Source organism: Ochlerotatus camptorhynchus, unplaced genomic scaffold (assembly GCF_037179485.1).
Source record: "Ochlerotatus camptorhynchus isolate MF236.1 unplaced genomic scaffold, CSIRO-AGI_Acam_v1.1 ptg000006l, whole genome shotgun sequence".
Lineage (NCBI taxonomy): Eukaryota > Metazoa > Arthropoda > Insecta > Diptera > Culicidae > Ochlerotatus > Ochlerotatus camptorhynchus.
The window spans coordinates 346,296-365,660 of NW_027040498.1; the positions used below are offsets into that span (position 1 = coordinate 346,296).

A 19,365-nucleotide genomic window follows, 5' to 3' on the forward strand; every position below is an offset into this window, starting at 1 on the left:
AGAAGGAAGAGACGGATCACGCAGAATCATTAGTTTCGCCTCAAAAGCCCTAACTCCCACAGAGAAAAAGTATGCTCAGAACCAAAGAGAAGCGCTCGGTGCCGTGTGGGCGGTGGAGCACTTTTCTTTCTTTCTTCTTGGGAGACACTTTATACTGCGGACGGACGCTAGAGGCGTGAGCTTTATCCTCAACAGACTCAGAGAAGATTCCAAACGAGCGTTGACCAGGCCAGACGGGTGGGCGCTAAGACTAAGCCCGTACAACTACAAAGTAGAGTTTATCCGTGGGAGGGAAAATATCGCTGATCCATCATCCCATCTCTACGGTGGAATTGATGAGCCGTTCAATGAGGATTCAAGCCCATGGGAAATTGCTGGTCTTGAAGCAAACAGCGTGGATTTCGTGACAGAAGAAGAAATTCGTGAGGCTACAAAGCAAGATCCAGCACTAACCGAAGTATCCCATGCCATAGAGTCTGGAGAATGACCAGCTCAGCTTAACAGATTTTGCTCTGTGAAAGACGAACTGTGCCTTATAAATGGAATCATTTTGAAAGGAGGTCGGGCAGTAATCCCCAAGTCGCTGCGAGAGAAAACACTGAAAGTAGCTCACGAAGGTCATCCATTGTCTGCAAAGCTGAAGACCATCTTACGGGAGCGCGTCTGGTGGCCTGGCATGCCGGGGGACGCTGAAAACTGGGTCAAGGCCTGCCAACATTGCGCAGTCAATGGTAGACCAGGAAAACCCACTCCAATGGAGCGTACGGTAGTTCCGAAGACTGTCTGGAAGACCATCGCTGTGGATTTCAGCGGGCCTTATGCTAAGTTCGGAGGAATTCACATCCTCGTTATCGTCGATTATCATTCTCGATACATCATTGCCCGTCCTATAAAATCAACCAGCTTCGAGCTAACGAAGCGAGTGCTAGACGAAATCTTCGATAGGGAAGGTTTTCCGGAAAGCGTAAAAAGTGATAACGGACCCCCGTTTAATGGGGAAGATTATAAACAATACTGTCATGAAAGAGGAATTAAAAATATTTTCTCAACGCCGTTTTTTACACGACAAAACGGTTTGGTGGAAAATTACATGAAGGTAATTAACAAATCATGGCCATAGCGGCCTCTACCGGATCAAATTACAATGAAGAACTGCAAGCTGCTATTCGGGCGCACAATGCAGCTTCCCACACTGTAACGAAGGTTCCACCTGAGGAAATTATGCGAGGTAGAAGGATCAAGCGGGGATTGCCACTCTTCGATCGTGGTCTCCCGAATCACGACAACGACGTTCTTAACCAGAGGGATCGAGATATGAAACTTAAGTCCAAAGAACGTGAGGACATCCGACGCGGTGCTAGGAAATGCCAGTTGAAACTCGGAGATACGGTCATAGTTGAACAACAATCACGACCGAAAGGTGTTTCAAGATTCGGCACACAGCGGTATACGGTAATGGAAGAGAGAAACGGTAACCTGGTACTCAGCGACGATGATGGACATACTCTGAAACGCCACGTTTCCCAGACGAAGAAGGTGTTTGAATGGCGTGCCCAACCAAGATCTGAAGCTACATCGCCGCAAGAAGATCAATCGCTTCAACGAACTTCCAGGGATAGGAGAGCCCCAAGGTATTTGCAAGATTTTGTTCACACGGTAGATAACATGCAATACCGAAGTGATTAAAAGCGAAAGTTAAATGATCACACCTGAATTATTCAATAAATATTTTGGAAAATCTACGCCTTTGTCTTGTTTTGTGTTTTATGCTTCAATATCATTTTACCCTTTCGATTTTATTTTATTTTTTAATCCTGTGAGAAGAGGAGAGATTTAATCCTGTGAGAAGAGGACCGTTGAACGGGTAACTCCTGCTTGCGAGATCTTGGACGATTCACTTGTTGCGCCAATAAATAGTTCCAACAGGCCTTACAAGGTTTGTTCACAAAATTGAGTTAACGCCATTTCAATTGTTGGTCTTGAAATCTTCAAAGTTCAGGGTGTTTTATTTAAAATTAAACATTCCAGACATGAAGGGGGAGATTAGGGAACGTGAGAAGTTTTCAAGTTTCAAACATATTTGAAACGCCGAACTTTGAAATTTAAGGTAGGTTAGGCTTCTTTTGTTAAGCCGTTCTGTTTGTCATCAGAAATGGTAAACCCTTTGCTAAGCCTTTTAACGTCAAATAAATGCAAAACAAATCATCGACGCTGCCTAAAGCAGTAGGGCCTAGCTTTGATTTGAAAATTTTCAATCATCGGCCTTTCCACGTTACTAGACTTATCAATCAGGCAAGTGAATTTCCATTTTGAAATTCCTGGTTTTTTCCTGGTTTTCCTGGTCAATGTTTTGAAAATTTCCTGGTTTTAAAAACCATGTATTTAAAAAACAATTTTTAATAAAAAAAAAGTTAATTCTTGTACCATTATTCTTCGCGCAATGCGGAATTTCACAAACCAAAATAGGTATTAAGGTTCTTGTGAATGCCCGTGAAATCTTTATCTGATTGTTTGCTGTAAAGAAGCTAGTAGGGAGCCGCGCTACTTCATCGTATCATGGCGCCTATTTCCGTTCTATGTGCTAATAGCAAAGCGTTTTCACTCATGTTTTTGCAAAAAAACATCTTTGCTTACAAGATTAATTACGATTGACACTGAAACACGACGGACCAGCGTGAAGCCCTATCTAATGTCTAAAATTTAGAGATCTATAAGCCCCTAAATCTTGAGATTTCTGTTTTTGAAACTGCGATTTTTTCGAGGTGGACGACTCTATCTACGATGCAGAAAAGATTATGTTTTGCTGTGGCTAGCTGCACGCACGCTGAGTAGATAGAAGGAAGATTTATGTCGATTTTGAAGATTTCCTCCAAAAAGATGAAGCACGCACGATGCAAGTAGATGCGAGAAATGAAACATGATTTTTCGAAGATTGATTCGCTAGTGTGAGATTTTTTGAGCATCTAGAATTGAGATTTAGATGTGTCGCCCCCCTCGGATTTTTTAACTTTAATATTAAGATTTTTAGCCAACGGGCTAGTTTATCTCAAGGTGAAATTGCGAAGTGTGATATGAATGGGGACTCTTTAAACAACCTTTGCTTCTAACAATTTTACGGATTTCCAGTTTGTTTAAATTTCCCGCAAATTGTCAACCATTAAGGATCTTATTTAGCGGAATTCTGATTACAACATGATTTCAAAATCATATGATTAAAAGATTTCATAAACAACGCTGGTTTAATAACTCGTATCATTAAAAATACTGACTGCTGAAGTTCATAGAAACTCCCTAAAGTTCGTAGAACTTCCCTGAAGCGTTAAGGTCTTTCCTGAAGGGTCCATTGAAGTTTGTATTGCCTGAATTTCATGGGACTTCCCCGAAGTTCTAAGGACTTTTTTTTAAGATCGTAGGACTTCCCTGAAGTTCGGAGTTTTTTGAAATTCATAGGAATTTCTTAAATATCGTAGCAGTACCACGAAGTTCGTAGAAATTCTCAGAAGTTCGTAAGACTTCCTTCAAGTTCGAAGATCTTTCTCGAAAATCTGAGGACTTCCCTGAAGTTTGAAGGACTTAACTGAATATATGAGGACCCTAAATTTAGAAGAGCTTTCCTGAAGTTCATAAGGCTTTAAAAATCGAAGGGTTTTTCCAAAGTTTGTGGGTCTTTCCTTAATTTCTTGGAAATTCCCTGAAGTTTAAAGAGCTCCCATGAATTTCATACGACTACCTGTAGTTCAATCGACTTCTGGGAAGTTCTAGGAACTTTTTTGAGCTTGGAGAACTATGTATGTTAAGTTGAGAGGACTTCCCAAGAGTATTGAAGACTTCTCTGAAGCTCGGAAAACATCCATAAGTGTCATAGGATTATCCTAAAGTTTTAAGCAATGCCTAAATCTCGTAGAAGTTACATTAAATCTGTAGAAAATTCTGTACAATTCGTAGTTATTCCCCAAAGATTAAAGGACTTTCCTGAAGTTCGTAAGACTTCTCTGAAATTTGTAGAACTTCTCTGAAGGTTCGGAGAGATTTCCTGACCGTCGTAGGTCATCACAGTAGGATGATTTTTTTTCACAGAATTTTCCTGAAACTAGCAAGACTTTCCCGAATTTTGTAGAACTTGCATGAAGTTCGAATGCCTTATCTGAAGTTTTTAGAAATAGAACTTTTTTATTGAACATGTTGAACAGGTACTTCAAAGTAGTTACGCGTCGGCACTGCTTAAGTCTGCTATCAATTAAGCACAAATCATATATGAAATGATTCGAGAAAAAAAAATTAAATTACAAATAAATACAAAATATATTTACTAAATTCTCAGGGTAAATTTTGTTCATCAATGTTTAGTTGTGTGAAAGATTTAGCTTGAACAAAATGGTTAGTTTATACCTGATTATAAAAAGAAACTTTGACATACATAAAATTTAAAACCTATTTAAATTATACAAACAAGATTGTTTTCGTGGTGGACACTTATGAAATTCCTGGTTTTTTCCCGGTTTTTCCTGGTGAAAATAAATTCCCGGTTTTCCTGGTTCACTTACCACCCTGATCAATGGAACCTAATGGAACGTAAAAAAATATATGTTAGGCCGTTTTAGCAACGATTCGAAAAATTTCGTTGATCGCCCGTTTTGAAAATCAAGTTATTTTTAATGATTTTTTTTATCGATAGTACGGAACATTCCTATAAGATTGGTAGCTATATAGCGGTGCTATTGAATGGGATCAAAAAACATTTGTTGGCATTTTGGGCAAAAATTTCAAAATGTTATGCGAGAACTCTTCCAAATTTACGGTAACAGAGCAAGCAGTGGAGAAAGTCTAATGTTTCCAACATTTTGGGGCTACCCCGTTTGGCATAAAGTCGTTTGACATTAAGGTCATTTGACAAAGGACGTTTGGCATAAAAGAATGCAATCGTTTAAATTTTAATGCGGTTTAATAACGCAAGCTTGGAAACATGTTGAAATAGGAAGTATCGGACATTTAGATAGGTATCAACTTAAAAATAATTTCTTTCATTCGTTACGCGATCTCTGAGGAGCAGTGAGAAAGAACAAAACATTACTACAACAATAAAAGTCGAAATAACAGTTCTTGTTTGAAACAAGGGAAAATCTCTATTGAAAGTACGCCAGGTTGGGCAGGAGTGCCAGTCATCAAATGCTGTGGCGGAAATGTGTGTATTCTTGTTATGTTTGCATCTAGAAGGGATTTTGATATAGTTATACCAAACGTCGTTCCCCCCAAGCAAGCGCTGGATTGAAAGCTGGCAGGACATCGCAAAGCAGAAGCAGACACAGGGGCTCGTGGCGGCAGAGCCTCGACAAGGAAATCAAACAAGTCTGTAGGAATTTGACATGGGCACAGTTTAAAACAAAAACGAGTATCCGTCCAAATCATAGATATAACTACACCACACTTTGTGCATCGTGCAATCCCATAGGAAGGAAGCAGTGGCAACGAGCAAAGTGCATTGTGTCAAAGCACCAAACACAAACAAACATTGAATAACGCTGCCATAATAGTGATGAATTGAGAGCACATGAAAACAGAAAATATACCCTCTTATAGTTGATGTAGCCAGTGCAGTGTACACAAACATAACGTCACGTCAGCCGATTCCCGGCATAGAATACAGATACTGACCTTGATAGCACATCGCTCATGTCGAACCAATTCTCGTAGTCGGAAATTGTGACCACCCGTTTGGAGGAAATCGGCCCACCCTTCATGCCCAGCACCAGCTTCAACCGGGATCCGTTGACTAGAGGAATGTCCTTCATCTCGGTGGCATCGTTCAGCTCCTTGTGGTTGTACAGCAGGTGCTGCTGGTTGACCGGAATTCCTGGAAGAAAGAAAAGAGTGGAGAATTTCGTTCAGCAAACAAGTTCCTCCTTCTATCTCTAACTATTGACAGGATGCGAATAGAATGAACCACGATCTCGACACCACCATTATAATAGACAGGCTAAAAATAGTCCATCAACAGGCGGAGGTGATAGAGTATTCCCGGCTGGTGGGATCATATTACTGTCTTTTGCCTTGAAAAGCTTTCAATCAATAATTAAACAGACTTGTACACATCTCGCTTCAATAAATATAGAGAACCCATAATTGAAATTAAACCACTTCAGCAATTTGAAAATAGGACGCGCTATTTCGGGGGCAAATACACCTAGTGGAAGGAATTTGAAACACGCGCCATCGGTCGACCTTGACCAGTTCTATCAACAGCGCGATATACACCGAAACAACGAAAATCGGTGCGATAGCGATAACAACCCGGACCGGCACCTGCATCACATTTAGCAGCTGTTCATTTGTAATTAATTTTGAATTGCAGAATTCTTGGACAAATATCCAGCGGCTATTTTCCTGATCCCGGAAACTTTTGAATGAACGTTCTTCTGTGCGACCGACGCTGACTTGTTGCTATCGCGCCGGCAGTTTGTTTGCTATCGTTCGCTGACGCTTTTGCGCAAATAGGTAAACATACCACCCATTGTCAGCACCAACGGCCAAGTGATAATGATAATGACTATAATACCTTTGCTCGAGAGTAGAGTTTCAACCGTCCGCCCACCACAAGCTGTGTGTTTGTTCAACAACCGGGAGAATGAGCTACGTTATACGAAGCCATTTTTAGTTTTGATGGCAAATTGTTCACTTCAGTAGGTAGGGGAAATGGATGTAATGTCGGCCGAAATGCCCCTAATTTGGGCCCATACATAAATTCAGCAATCGACTAAATTTTATATAATAGCGACCAATCAGGGTGGCCAGTGAATTTTCATTTTGAAATTCCCGGTTTTTTCCCGATTCAAATCTTAAAAAACTCCCGGTTGTTAATATTCAACAACGCGGAGATGAACGAGCGTCTGGCTGAAAATCTCCTTAATAAATACAACCAACCAACCAACCAACCATTTTCAACAAAAAAAAAATAAGAACGTGCTGAAAGGAATCTACTGAAAACATAAAGAAGTGATTTAAGAAGATTCACAAGATTCTGGAGCTTTAAAATTTGTGTAAAGTCTGAAACTAGCACTAGAAATTTGTGATTAATAACAATCTTCGTTATGCAAGATTTTGAGTAAAAATAATTAAAATGTGAGATTTTGAAAAAAATTCAAGATCACAGATTTAAAAAAAAAATATGAGTCGTGGAGTCATAATTGTCACGCTCTGAGACTTGGAAGCATTTTAAGGGTTATAAAATATTACATAACAATCTATAGAATCTAGCGGGAAAACCCTGGAATTTTTATTAATATTTAAAAGGATTCAAAGTGTTGATTTCAAACAAATATTGAGAAGGACTCCCACACAGTTTTCGATGGAGAAGTTCTGAGCAGATTCCCAGAATTATTCTGACATGAAATCCTTAGAAATTGTTAGATGAATTTCGAAGGATTTCTGTGGAGAAGAATGCAAGTTCTGAATTAAATGGTTAGGTAATTTTAGAAGATTTAAAAAGGAGTTGTGAAAAACAAAACTTTGCGGAAAATCCCTACGTGATTCTGAGGAGATTTGTATGATGTATGATTTTAAGAAGAATTTCAAGAAACTTATGATCATAATTCAACAAGAAACAGAGTTCTAAGAGTGTTCTGGCAATAATTTCAACCCTAGTGCGAAAGATTCATCACAGAACTCCAACAAAATTTATTGCAAATTTTTTTCTGATAATTAGAAAGAAATTCTGTAAAATACTCGAAAGATTTCTGCTGTTTTCAATAGAGTTAAAATAATTTTTTGTAAAGTTTTTCAAAGAAATTAAAGCCTCCGGATAGGCTCAAGGGAATTCTAAGAAGGATTCTAATTATATTCTTAGAAGGGGTTGCAAGGAAATTCCAAAAAGAATTAAACGGTAATTATTACGCGGAGTGTTTTTTGGTTATTTCCGAACAATTTCAAGATAATTCAGAAGTTAATTCTGGAATTGATATCATGAGAATTTTGAACAACGAAAAATTAAAACCCCGAAAAAGATTAATTCAGTTCGGTTATAACAAATATTTGTTACCAAAGTCCAGCATCTTCAAAATTTTCTATTAAGGACCATGCACTTTACATCTGAAATTGAGACGACAAAAATCAATTTCCAATATTGCTGAATGATTAAATTCTAAAAACGATAAGACGGGACACTGAAGAAAATTATACAACAAATAGAGCAAGACATTCATTTGTTAAAAGATCACTCTGCTTTAATGGTTTATTCTGAAATTCTGGTGTAAATATTTGTTCTTATGGTATTATGGTTAATTCATTTTTCCCGGTTCTCTAACTGAATTCCCGGGTTTTTCCCGGTTACTTTTCAAATTCCCGGATATTTCCCGGTATTCCCGGTTTTTCCGGTTTGCTGGCCACCTTGGACCAATAATAGTCATTAGTACCGTCCCAATGATGCGTTCATCTAGATAAAATTGAAAGTAAGACTTCAGTGAACTGAACTCAGTGTGTATCTACAGTCACGAATGACCCAAAATTTAACGACTTTTTTAGATTTGCCATCTTACACCACTTTCCCCAAATAATTAATCGAATACGTCGTACAAAATATAATCACGATATTGTTCAGATTTCTTGACGTCGACGGGCTTCTTTGTCTATCCTAGAAAATCTTTAATTACTCTCCTTTGCATTCGCCAGAACGGGTATGTACAAACTCCTTCTATTCTTCAATGCCAGCAATTGATGAATCTACGTTACAGTCGACCGGCAGATGGAAATGATGTGAAAATGATAATGACGTTTTGTTACCTGTCAAATCGTATGGAATATTTTTTAGTCATCACTTTTATGGTTTTGGAATCCAAACCTAGGGGTCGCATGCATTGGTGCAGTTTCGCGTAGATTCATCAATTGGAAGATTGCCGCAAAAGCTCAACGCAGATGTCGCCACTGCATGATGATGATAATGTTGACAGACTGCATATAAAATTCTTGAAAATTAGCATTAAATCATAATTTTCATCAAGCCTGCGTGAAATCCTTCCTATATAACATTCGAATTGAAGAAGAAAACGTCTTAACAGACTGATGTGCATCTTTGACTTTTCCAGGTGAACTTTCATAAGATATATTCATTTCATTTCACGGCTCCATCAATGCTGCATCGTAAATATGATGGTAAACAGAAGTAAATTGCTCAATTACTCAAAATAAAGATGATTTGTCATCTTGTTATCACTTTGAAGACCATCTAGCACCATTTTATAGTATGGTGCGTGTTGAGTAAATCAAGTTCCGGTGCGTTTTCCGTCGAAAATTGTGAGTATCAATATGTTTGCTTAGAAAAGGCCAAAATGAACATTTATTGAATATTGGTGTCCTATACAACCAATTCTCCATTACCACCAGCATGATACAACCTTTCCTAAGTAAATTCACTTAATTTCCGCTTTCATCTTAGTGGAAATCGCACATATTCAACATTTTCCGAAAAATGCAGCTGCGCAGGAGGTAACCTCTTGCTGTGGGTTCAAACTTGTTATGCATTATTTTCCATCAAAACATCTCCGATCCATACCGAAATAATAACAATTAGTTTTCAAACACGTTTTCTTACACGATTCAAGCAAAAATTTCCACGGGAAATTGTTAGTTTTTCTTTATGGACCGATTTGCCCCAAAAATCGTCTGTTTCACTTGGAAAATTTGGAAACTATCCTCCTTCTAGTAGTTCTCACTTCGAAATGTAGGAGGCGAAAGCTCGGAAAAGTTTCACTGCAAGACGCCAATTGTTCATCTGGAAAAGTCAAAGATGCACATCAGTCTGATCGTAAAAACGATTTCTTCTTCAATTCGAATGTTATATTGGAAGGATTTTACACAGGCTTGATGAAAATTAGGATTTAACGCTAATTTTCACGAATTTTATATGCAGCCTGTCAACATTATCATCATCATGCAGTGGCGACATCTGCGTTGAGCTTTTACGGCAATCTTCCAATAGGTAATCCTTTCACAGAACAGAGTCTCAACCGCAGCGGTAATTTCTAGCTTGTTTCATGCACGAAAGTTAAGGATTAAGGGAGTAATTGAAATTTTCCTCGAGACAGGCCTTTTTTTTCGGTCGCCAGCTGCCAACTCTAGAATTCACCACCAACAACGTTAATGATGGGATGAAACGACGCGCCATACCTACCTGCACCCCGTCACTATCACACCGGTGTCGGTAGTAGTGGAAGGCGTATTTGTAAGAAGAATATAGGCCAAACCACGACGCATATTGTTATTATTATCGTAGAGGCTGGCGCAAATATATTTTAACAAGGGAGTGAGAGAAAGCAAATCACGGCGCCACCACCGGCGGCGGCAGCCAACCAGATAGACGAGACACACTGACAGATCGTGGTCGGTTGGCGCTTCTTAATTTGTTATTCGGTGAGGTGCTGCTATCGGACGTCGCGCGGGCATTCGACCGTTTGTTGACAATTTTTTCGAGGACAATCTAATTTTGTACGAAGCAAACGCTCTTTGAGATAATGATGAGGGGGTTTCCTGCTCAGGTTTATTGGATTATGTTTGAGGAAAATGTTGGAGGGGTTTTGATTTCCGGAGTGATTTGAGATAAGGACGCAACTACTTCTGCCAACAAGGACTTCAATATCGCCGACTTCTCGCGAATAAAAGCTCAAAGTTTGCAAACAAACTGTACCAACTAATCGAGGAATCACTTCTCGCGTAACATTGCACAGTGGTCCAGAATGCAGATTTAGGTGGAATGATATGTTTTGAGTCTGAAATTGAAACTTTAGACTAAAAGTCTCTTCTACAAAGTTGTTCCTTATAGTTAGGCCCTCATTTTTATGACAATGAATTCTAGGGTGGTTCCTATTATCATTAAAATCAAATATCTAACTTTTTTGTTTGAATAAATTAAGGTATACATTCTTTGGCAAAGTTATAGCTGAGCTAATTTTAAGCAACTTTGTTGAAAACAACTTTTTTGTATCTCTTAAATTGCCCGATTTAGAGCTATTTTCTTGAATTGAGTTAGGGTGACTCTTAAAAAAACGGTTTTTTTCGCTCTATTTGTCTTATTTCGAATTTCTCAGCAAAGGTGTTTTCAGATAACTTTTAGATCTTAAGAAGGCGCAAATTTTTGCTGCACAAAGCTTGTCAATATCTTTCGCCGATCAAGAGTTTTTGACGTTTTTATACTAAAAATATGCACTTTTCAAATGTTAATATCTCTGGTTGGGGCAAACAAAAAAAAAGCTTTTTTGCAGCATTTGAAAGGGCGTATGTTATTCTCAATAATATGAAAAAATTGGAGGTATGTAATTTTTTAAACTCGTATAAAATCAATTTGAATTTATTCATATTTTTTACTATATTTGAGTATATCTTTTTTATTAGAAGAGCTACAGGCAACAAATTCAGCTATAAAACATTCGTCTTAAAGAGTTTTAAAAGTCTCTAGAAGATGACTTTCATGATAAATTTCAAATAAAAACAATTCTTTTGAATGTCATTTCAATCGTTATTTATACATTAATGCGATTCTCCTGTCACTCCGTTTTGCATACCTATCAATTACCATATCGTAAAAACCTGCACTTTTTTGCATATTTTGCAAAAGCTTTTGTTCTGCAGACATAGCCATTAGCCATTTAAGCCGCTCTTCGCTCATCGTGCTTCTCAAATACGATTTTACCCTCCTCATGACCGAGAAATTTCTTTCTACAGAAGCAGTGGTGCTTGGTAGACACAAAATTTGTTTTCCAAGTTTGAACACTTCTGAAAATACACCTTCCAAACCGATGTCATAAATGAATGATTCGATTTCCGAAACACCCTTTCCTTTAGAATCGTCTTTTGTGTACAAAATTTTCAATTCATTAATGAGCTTCACTTTATCGTTTGACTTGAATCGATCACAAAAACTGTCGACTACATCTTTGGGAAATGTTTTATCATAAGATTCAAATTTGGAGCCATCTAGCAAAGCCGAATAACTGCAATGATGAAGGTCTTTGAAACGAATATCTAATTCCTTCAATATACGATGCAGCAAAGAACAATATGCTTTATAATATTTAGTGTATTCATGCCGAAGGTCATATACTTTCAGAAAGAAAATCGTATCGAAATCTAGTAGAAACCCGTGGAGACCTCTGGCCATAGAGCAAGCTTCACCATCCCACACATTTTCTCCTACACGGCGAATGAGAACGACCCAAATTTGAGTTTAGTTCACTCATAATCGCCAAAAGTGCAGGAACTCAGCGATGAGTAAATTTGCCTCATGTTTTCCCAGGTTTTTCCAGGATTTTCCAGGGAAAAATTCCCGGATTTGAGAAAAGTAAAGATTGGATTCACTCAGTCTATTGGTACTACTCCGAGACTGAATAAAATTTTCGTCAATTTCCTCATTTTCCGGCAGATTTTTTAGGTTTTCCACAGGAAACCAAGAGACAAATTTTACTCATCGCTGAGTTCCTGCACTTTTGGCGATTATGAGTGAACTAAACTCAAATTTGGGTCGTTCTCATTCGCAGTGTAGGTACATTTCCCCTAAACATGAAAGAATTTCCGAACAATTGCGTTCAACGACGTTGACCATGTGCGAGTTGTAAGCCCATTTCACTTTGCAAACGTTAGGTATTTTCTTCTGCATGAACTTATTCAATTGACGGATTTCACGCCAACTCGTCTTCGGAGTTGGCAGCACCCTCTCAGAACCTTATGAAACTTTGTGGGTGTGGAGACTTAGCAATTTTAAGCAACTTTGAGTACTTATTTTTTTCAAAATTTATCTCGCCTAACATTTGATAAGGGTCAAAGTTTTATGTCGATTTTTTTTTCAAATCGATATAGCTTAAAAATGACAAGCTCTACAAAATAGTGATGTATGGCGAACTTTTAGCAAATAATCTGAAATTTTATAAAAAAATTTAAATAAATTAAAAAATTGGTTTCCACACTCTAAAAAAATATATTTAAAAATTAAAAGTCATTTTCCCAAAAATGGTACCTCTCAGATTTGCTTGATATTTTTTCTCATGAAAGGCAATATAATTACCTAACTTTTCTTCATACATCGCAAAGTGGGCGCTTTTAAGGAAAAAAAGTTGTTCGAACAACAACTTTTTCATGTTAATTTTTTTTTAGCGTGTTTCACTCAAAGTCGAATAGTAATACGCGCACAACCTTATTAAAATCCGTTGAAACTTAATGAGCATAAAGATTTTGACCTTTTGATAATCTGGGCGTGCTTAAAACAAAAATCTAGCCTAACATTTGAAAGGGCCTAATACAGAGGATTTTCCTGCATTTCGAATGGTGTTTTTTTTCGGAGTTTCCTTTGAATGTGAAAATCGCTTAGTAGAAATTATGTTTTGAGAAATAGGTACAAAACAATGAAATTTTTGTGTACCAAGTATAGTTTTTACATGACTGAACAGCTCCTTGAGTTCATCGGACATCTTTGTGTATTGATCATTTGATATGAAGCAGAAGTTCAATTTTGTTATGCTTGTATCTGTTTGTTTAACTGCCCAGTCATACAGTTCTTGTGGAGTTGTGATTGTGTTTCCATAATCTCGAGCAAGACTTGCTCTCTTTGCCATTCGTTTGAGAGTTCCTCCAATTGCGTCACATGGGCCTTTCCCATGAGACGTTGCGAAGAAGTGCCATTCTGCTTCCAATCCATACTTGGACTTGAAGTTGCACAAACTGGCAAAATTCTTTTTATTTTTGTAATGAGCCGCTGCTCCATCTGACATGAAAGTAATTTTTGTGAAACTAATAGATTGTTTAATGAAATCTAACAATTTTGATATAAATAATTGAACTGCTATTGTATCATGGGTCAATACTTCTGAAATAATAATAAAGCTTAAATTTTCCAACTTGTTTTCTTTTATGTAGTAAATTTCGAAAGGATGTATCGTAGCTTGATTATTGTTCCAATGATACCCCTGTGCTGAGTTTTGAATAATAAAAAAATAATTTTCAGAAAAGTCGCAAATCACTAAAATTTCACCGTTTTGAAGAGAATTTTTTTTATTACTTAGGTAAGATGATTGCTCTTTATGAATAAAATCATGGGTTATGAGCTTTTCAACTTTTTCCGTCAAATATTGAACAAACTCATCTGCAGGTTTAATAATAGTTTCCAAATTACAACGGTCGGTAGTCAACCACTGTTGAAATAAAACTTCTTCCATATCATCTGCTTCTAATACTGATGTAAGTTCCCTCACGATACTATCTGTGGAAATGCATTCTTCACATGTACGATAAAAACAATCTATGGTTCTAATAGGACTACTGCAAAGTATTTTGTCTGCAATTTCTTTATATGAATCAAATTTTACACTATTAATAATCAATTTAACATTTTCATAACATTCGGTGCTTTAAGTTTATACCTTATATCTCTCATGTGACTACCTGCGTTGTTATATAACTGCTATATAGCAGGTAACTTAACGATTATTTTAGGCATGCCTTAAATAATCGTTAAGTTACCTGCGCTATTATATGTATTCACTTGAGAGATGAGGTATAAACATATATGCATATTGCTTACTAATGGACACACCTAATACATAAAAATAAATGAATGATTATTTTTCTAATTAAATTAATCACAAATACATGAATTGAAATCTTTTCATGCATAAAACATACTAAGTGATTTTTACTTAGTTTACCTGTTGATTTGGAACAATTTGAGGGTGGTTTTATAGAAGTTGGATAGAGTGTATGCATATATTATAATACAATCCATCACAGGAAAGTGCAAACCATGCTGAGATGGCTGTTCCTCATTAGAACGTTTTGTTCTGAACTCTTATTGGACGATTTGCAGGTAACTTCTCTGTACCCTTTTCAAATGTTAGGCTAGATTTCGCCCAGATTATCGAAAAGTATACCCATGAAGTTTAATCGAATTTTAATAAGGTTGTGCGCGTATTACTATTCGACTTTGAGTGAAACACGCTAAAAAAAAATTAACATGAAAAAGTTGTTGTTCGAACAACTTTTTTTCCTTAAAAGCGCCCACTTTGCGATGTATGAAGAAAAGTTAGGTAATTATGTTGCCTTTCATGAAAAAAAATATCAAGCAAATCTGAGGGGTACCATTTTTGGGAAAATGACTTTTAATTTTTAAATATATTTTTTTAGAGTGTAGAAACCGATTTTTTATTTTATTTAATTTTTTTTATAAAATTTCAGATTATTTGCTAAAAGTTCGCCATACATCACTTTTTTGTAGGGCTTGTCATTTTTAAGCTATATCGATTTGAAAAAAAAATCGACAAAAAACTTTGACCCTTATCAAATGTTAGGCGAGATAAATTTTGAAAAAAATAAGTACTCAAAGTTGCTTAAAATTGCTAAGTCTCCACACCCACAAAGTTCCATAAGGTTCTGAAAGGGTGCTGCCAACCACTGGATGAGTTGGCGTGAAATCCGTCAATTCACAATCTCTTTTTGGGCTTAGTGAAAAAAAAATGACACCAAGGAAGACAACGTAGAAAAAAATCTTTTCTTTTGAGGGTTATTAGTATCAATATGATCTCTCGACGCCGCGTGAACTTTGATTGCCGTTGACAAATGACTGAGATCGTTGTATCCTGTTCCACTCCACATCCCTTTGTCATCAGACTTCCGAAACAGCAGACATGGCCAGCAGAATAACTTCTGCAGTTTTTCGAATCCGCAAAGCCATTTCGTGTCATACGAACTCGGATTGAAGTTCCTGGTGATGGTTTCCCCCTTCCTGTTGCAACCCGACTTAAGGTTATCCATCTTCGGTCGGGGTACGTCCAGTTTCACCAGCTGTAACTTCTTTTCAACAGAGCGACGGAAAAAAAGGTCTGCTTAGTATATCTTCGATCCCGTCCAGCTGATTTTCTTCCGGCAATCCTTTTTTTTCTTTTAGAGCTCTTAGTCCAGATATTTTTTTTCACTTTTCATTCACTTTCTTCATTGAAAACACATACAATTTGACGTTTACTACTCTCAGCAACAGAGATGCACGAGAGCAACACTCTTGAGCGAAAGAGAGAAGAGCGAAATTTTACTACAAACCACCGGGGGAAAGCCTCCTGGCAAACTTATCGTTGGTGTGGAAGCTTTCGGTGCACTATGGTAATGAGACGCGTTGGCCTAGGCGAGTAAGAGAGGTGCCACAGTCGGAAGAAGTGTTAGTTTGTTTACTAAAATGAACCGCCCATTTTGTTATGGCAAGTTTTGCTATAAGAAATGCTCCTCTTGTTTATTAGCGGAATTCACATCAAAGATTGATTAATTGCGTAGGAAATCAGTTTGGCACGGCATTTGTGACCAGAATACACCTTCCGGTCGTATGAAACAGGTCAAAAACTGTCCAAATCCGCAGATAATTTTTTTTTTTGAATTTCTGTATAGCAAAATAGTGAACTTTTCGTCAAAATTAACGGCAAAGAACTCACCAACACTGGGAGACCGTGAGTTCCTGCCCACCTGTCATTTCCCATCTCGAGCCGGGTGCACTGCGGAGATGAAACGCTTTAGCTACCAATACATTATCAATTTCCTTCACTCGGAAACTAACACACTGGAAACACTACGCTTATAAGATACGCTGCCAAAGCGTTTCTGGCGGATATTTCCGTGTTGCTGATACACTCACGGAAAGTTTGAACTGGCGCGCAAGATTTTAATTACGCGTTTTTATAGCTATTTTTGTAGAATGAAAAATCAATGTGTGACAGAGCCAGATGAATTTTTGAACCAAAACAAAATGCTCACTGCTGTTTTAAAGAGTCACACTTGACATGCCTGCATGTTTTTATGTGTCTTATGACTTGAAGATTATTGAATTATGACTAATGATTTTATTAAATATCATGTTAAGAGTACCTGGGCAGTGCACTTGTTGCACATGTGGACGAGACGCCTCTGTCATACACTTAAGACTATCATCTCCATTATATCGCATTTAATTGATACTAAGAATCAGTTCCTGCAAGAATGATTAAGGCATATAGAAGACTTTTTCAATTTTTATCAACGAGATTTTTAGAAGACACAATTAAATATGGTAGACAATTTGAGATGGTTATGGTGAAAAATAGTTTCCCAAGTTTCCCCCAAATGGCGAGATTTAGTCTTGTTCCTTAATAATGCAAATAATTGAGGAAACGTCAGTAACAAACCAATTTAATTACACGAAAACCACATTACATTCATCATTTCTTCAGTAGATGAATTTCTTCTTCAAGTTGTTGTGCTTCTCGCTGAGCGTCCTCCAAGATCTTTGCACGTTTAGCTTGTAGTGCTTTGGCTTCGGCTTCCCGCTTCCTCTTCTGCATAGATGCTTGTTGTCCAGCCAATGCCTCCTTCTTTCGACGCTCTTTATCCTCCACAAACAACGAATGTGCATTTCTTGCTCTTAAAATCAGAGCTTTTGATATCTCCACTTTCTCAATGCCTCCTTTCTCACAAACTGCATCGTACACCCAGGGTGTCCATTCAAATTCCATTTTTCAATTCCCGGGTTTTTCCCGGTTATTAAAAAAAACTCTGCCTTTAGCAAAAAGGGCGTTCAAAAATAACGCTTTAGAGATAATGATAAAATTTTGTCAGCAGAATTCCTCTACAATATGCAGGGCTGGACGAGCGGGCCTTTTGGCTCGTGAACTGCAAAAAGTGAATGTGAGCGTAGCTGCTATTCAGGAAGTACGGTGGCCTAGATCCGGAGAACGTGAATTCCGGGCGGTGGATCCCATCGCCAACACTTCCTTCAAGTATCATATCTATCACAGCGGTGGCGATAGGGCAGAACATGGAGTAGGGTTCATAGTGATCGGGAAGCAGATGAAGCGTGTTATGCGGTGGAGACCGGTAAGCGACCGCATCTGTGTATTAAGGATTCGGGGCAAATTCTTCAACTACAGCCTGATCAACATCTATGCGCCAACCAACGATAAATCCGATGACGTGAAGGACGCGTTTTATGACAGTCTCGATAAAACTTATGATGAGTGCCCAAAACACGACGTGAAGATTGTAATCGGAGATGCAAATGCGCAGGTCGGGAGGGAAGATTTCTTTCGTCCAATCATTGGTACAGAGAGCCTACATACAGTAACCAATTATAACGGCCTGAAACTGATAAACTTCGCCGCTGCTAGAGGTATGGCCATCAGTAGCACCTACTTTGCACGCAAGAATATCCGAAAGCACACCTGGAGACACCCAAATGGCGAAACTTGCACCCAGATCGATCACATGTTGGTGGATGGCCGGCACTTCTCAGATGTCATTGATGTAAGGACTTTTAGGGGGCCTAACATTGACTCAGATCATTATCTTGTTGTCTGCAAAATTCGGGCGCGTCTATCGACCGTTACGAATTCAACGAACCGGAGATCGATGCGTTTCAATATCCATCGCTTGTCAGTAGAAGGTGTTGCTGCAGAGTACCGCCAGAAGCTTGATGAGCGGATTAGCGAAATCAACGTGAACGAGGACCTCAACAATCTGTGGAACACAATCCACGGAGCAGTGAACACAACAGCACAAGAAGTGATAGGTACAGCTCAAAGACGACCACGTAATGGCTGGTTTGATGAGGAGTGCCAGAGGTTGACGGATGAGAAGAACGTTGCCAGAAGCCGGATGTTAGTGTCTGGTACCCGGCTGAACAGAGAGCGATACAAGGTAGCAAGGGCAGCTGAGAAACGAACCCACCGCAGAAAGAAAAGGCAATACGAAGAACGCGTGATTGCTGAGGCGCAAGAAAGTATGGAACAGAACGATATGCGAAGGTTCTACGCGACTGTCAATGGTGTGCGGAGTAAAACAGCGCCATCTCCCGCCATGTGCAATGACCTTGAGGGGAATTTGCTGACAGATAAAACAATGGTGGCTGCCAGGTGGAAAGAACATTTTGAGACATTGTTGAATGGAGAGAGTGAGGGAGTATCGAGGAACAGAGTAAACATCGCAGACGACGATCAAGCTGTGGAGCCTCCAACGCTAGACGAGGTTAAAAAGGCAATACGTGAGCTGAAAGACAATAAGGCTGCTGGGAAGGACGAGCTCCCGGCCGAACTTTTCAAACACGGAAGTGAGCAGCTGCATCAAGCAATCCACCGTATTCTAACGAAGATATGGGAGGACGAAGAACTGCCTGCTAGCTGGTTGGATGGCCTCATTTGCCCATTATTCAAAAAAGGGCACAGACTCGAGTGCGCCAATTATCGAGGAATAACTCTTCTGAATTCGGCGTACAAAATACTGTCACGCGTTCTGTTTAACAGATTGAGACCGCTTGAGGAGTCCTTCGTCGGGAATACCAGGCTGGTTTTCGTGAGGGCCGATCAACGACGGATCAAATGTTTACCC

At 38.5% G+C, this 19,365-nt stretch overlaps 1 protein-coding gene across 1 annotated transcript in view; it reads right to left on the minus strand.

Annotated features, from left to right (window-relative positions):
* LOC135717585 (uncharacterized) overlaps positions 1-19,365 on the minus strand; it is a 67,197-nt gene that overhangs the window by 27,481 nt on the left and 20,351 nt on the right. Inside the window, exon 2 of the mRNA XM_065239719.1 lies at positions 5,653-5,851. Within this exon, the coding sequence (XP_065095791.1) occupies positions 5,653-5,851 (199 nt within the window). The remainder of the gene's footprint in view (positions 1-5,652; positions 5,852-19,365) is intronic.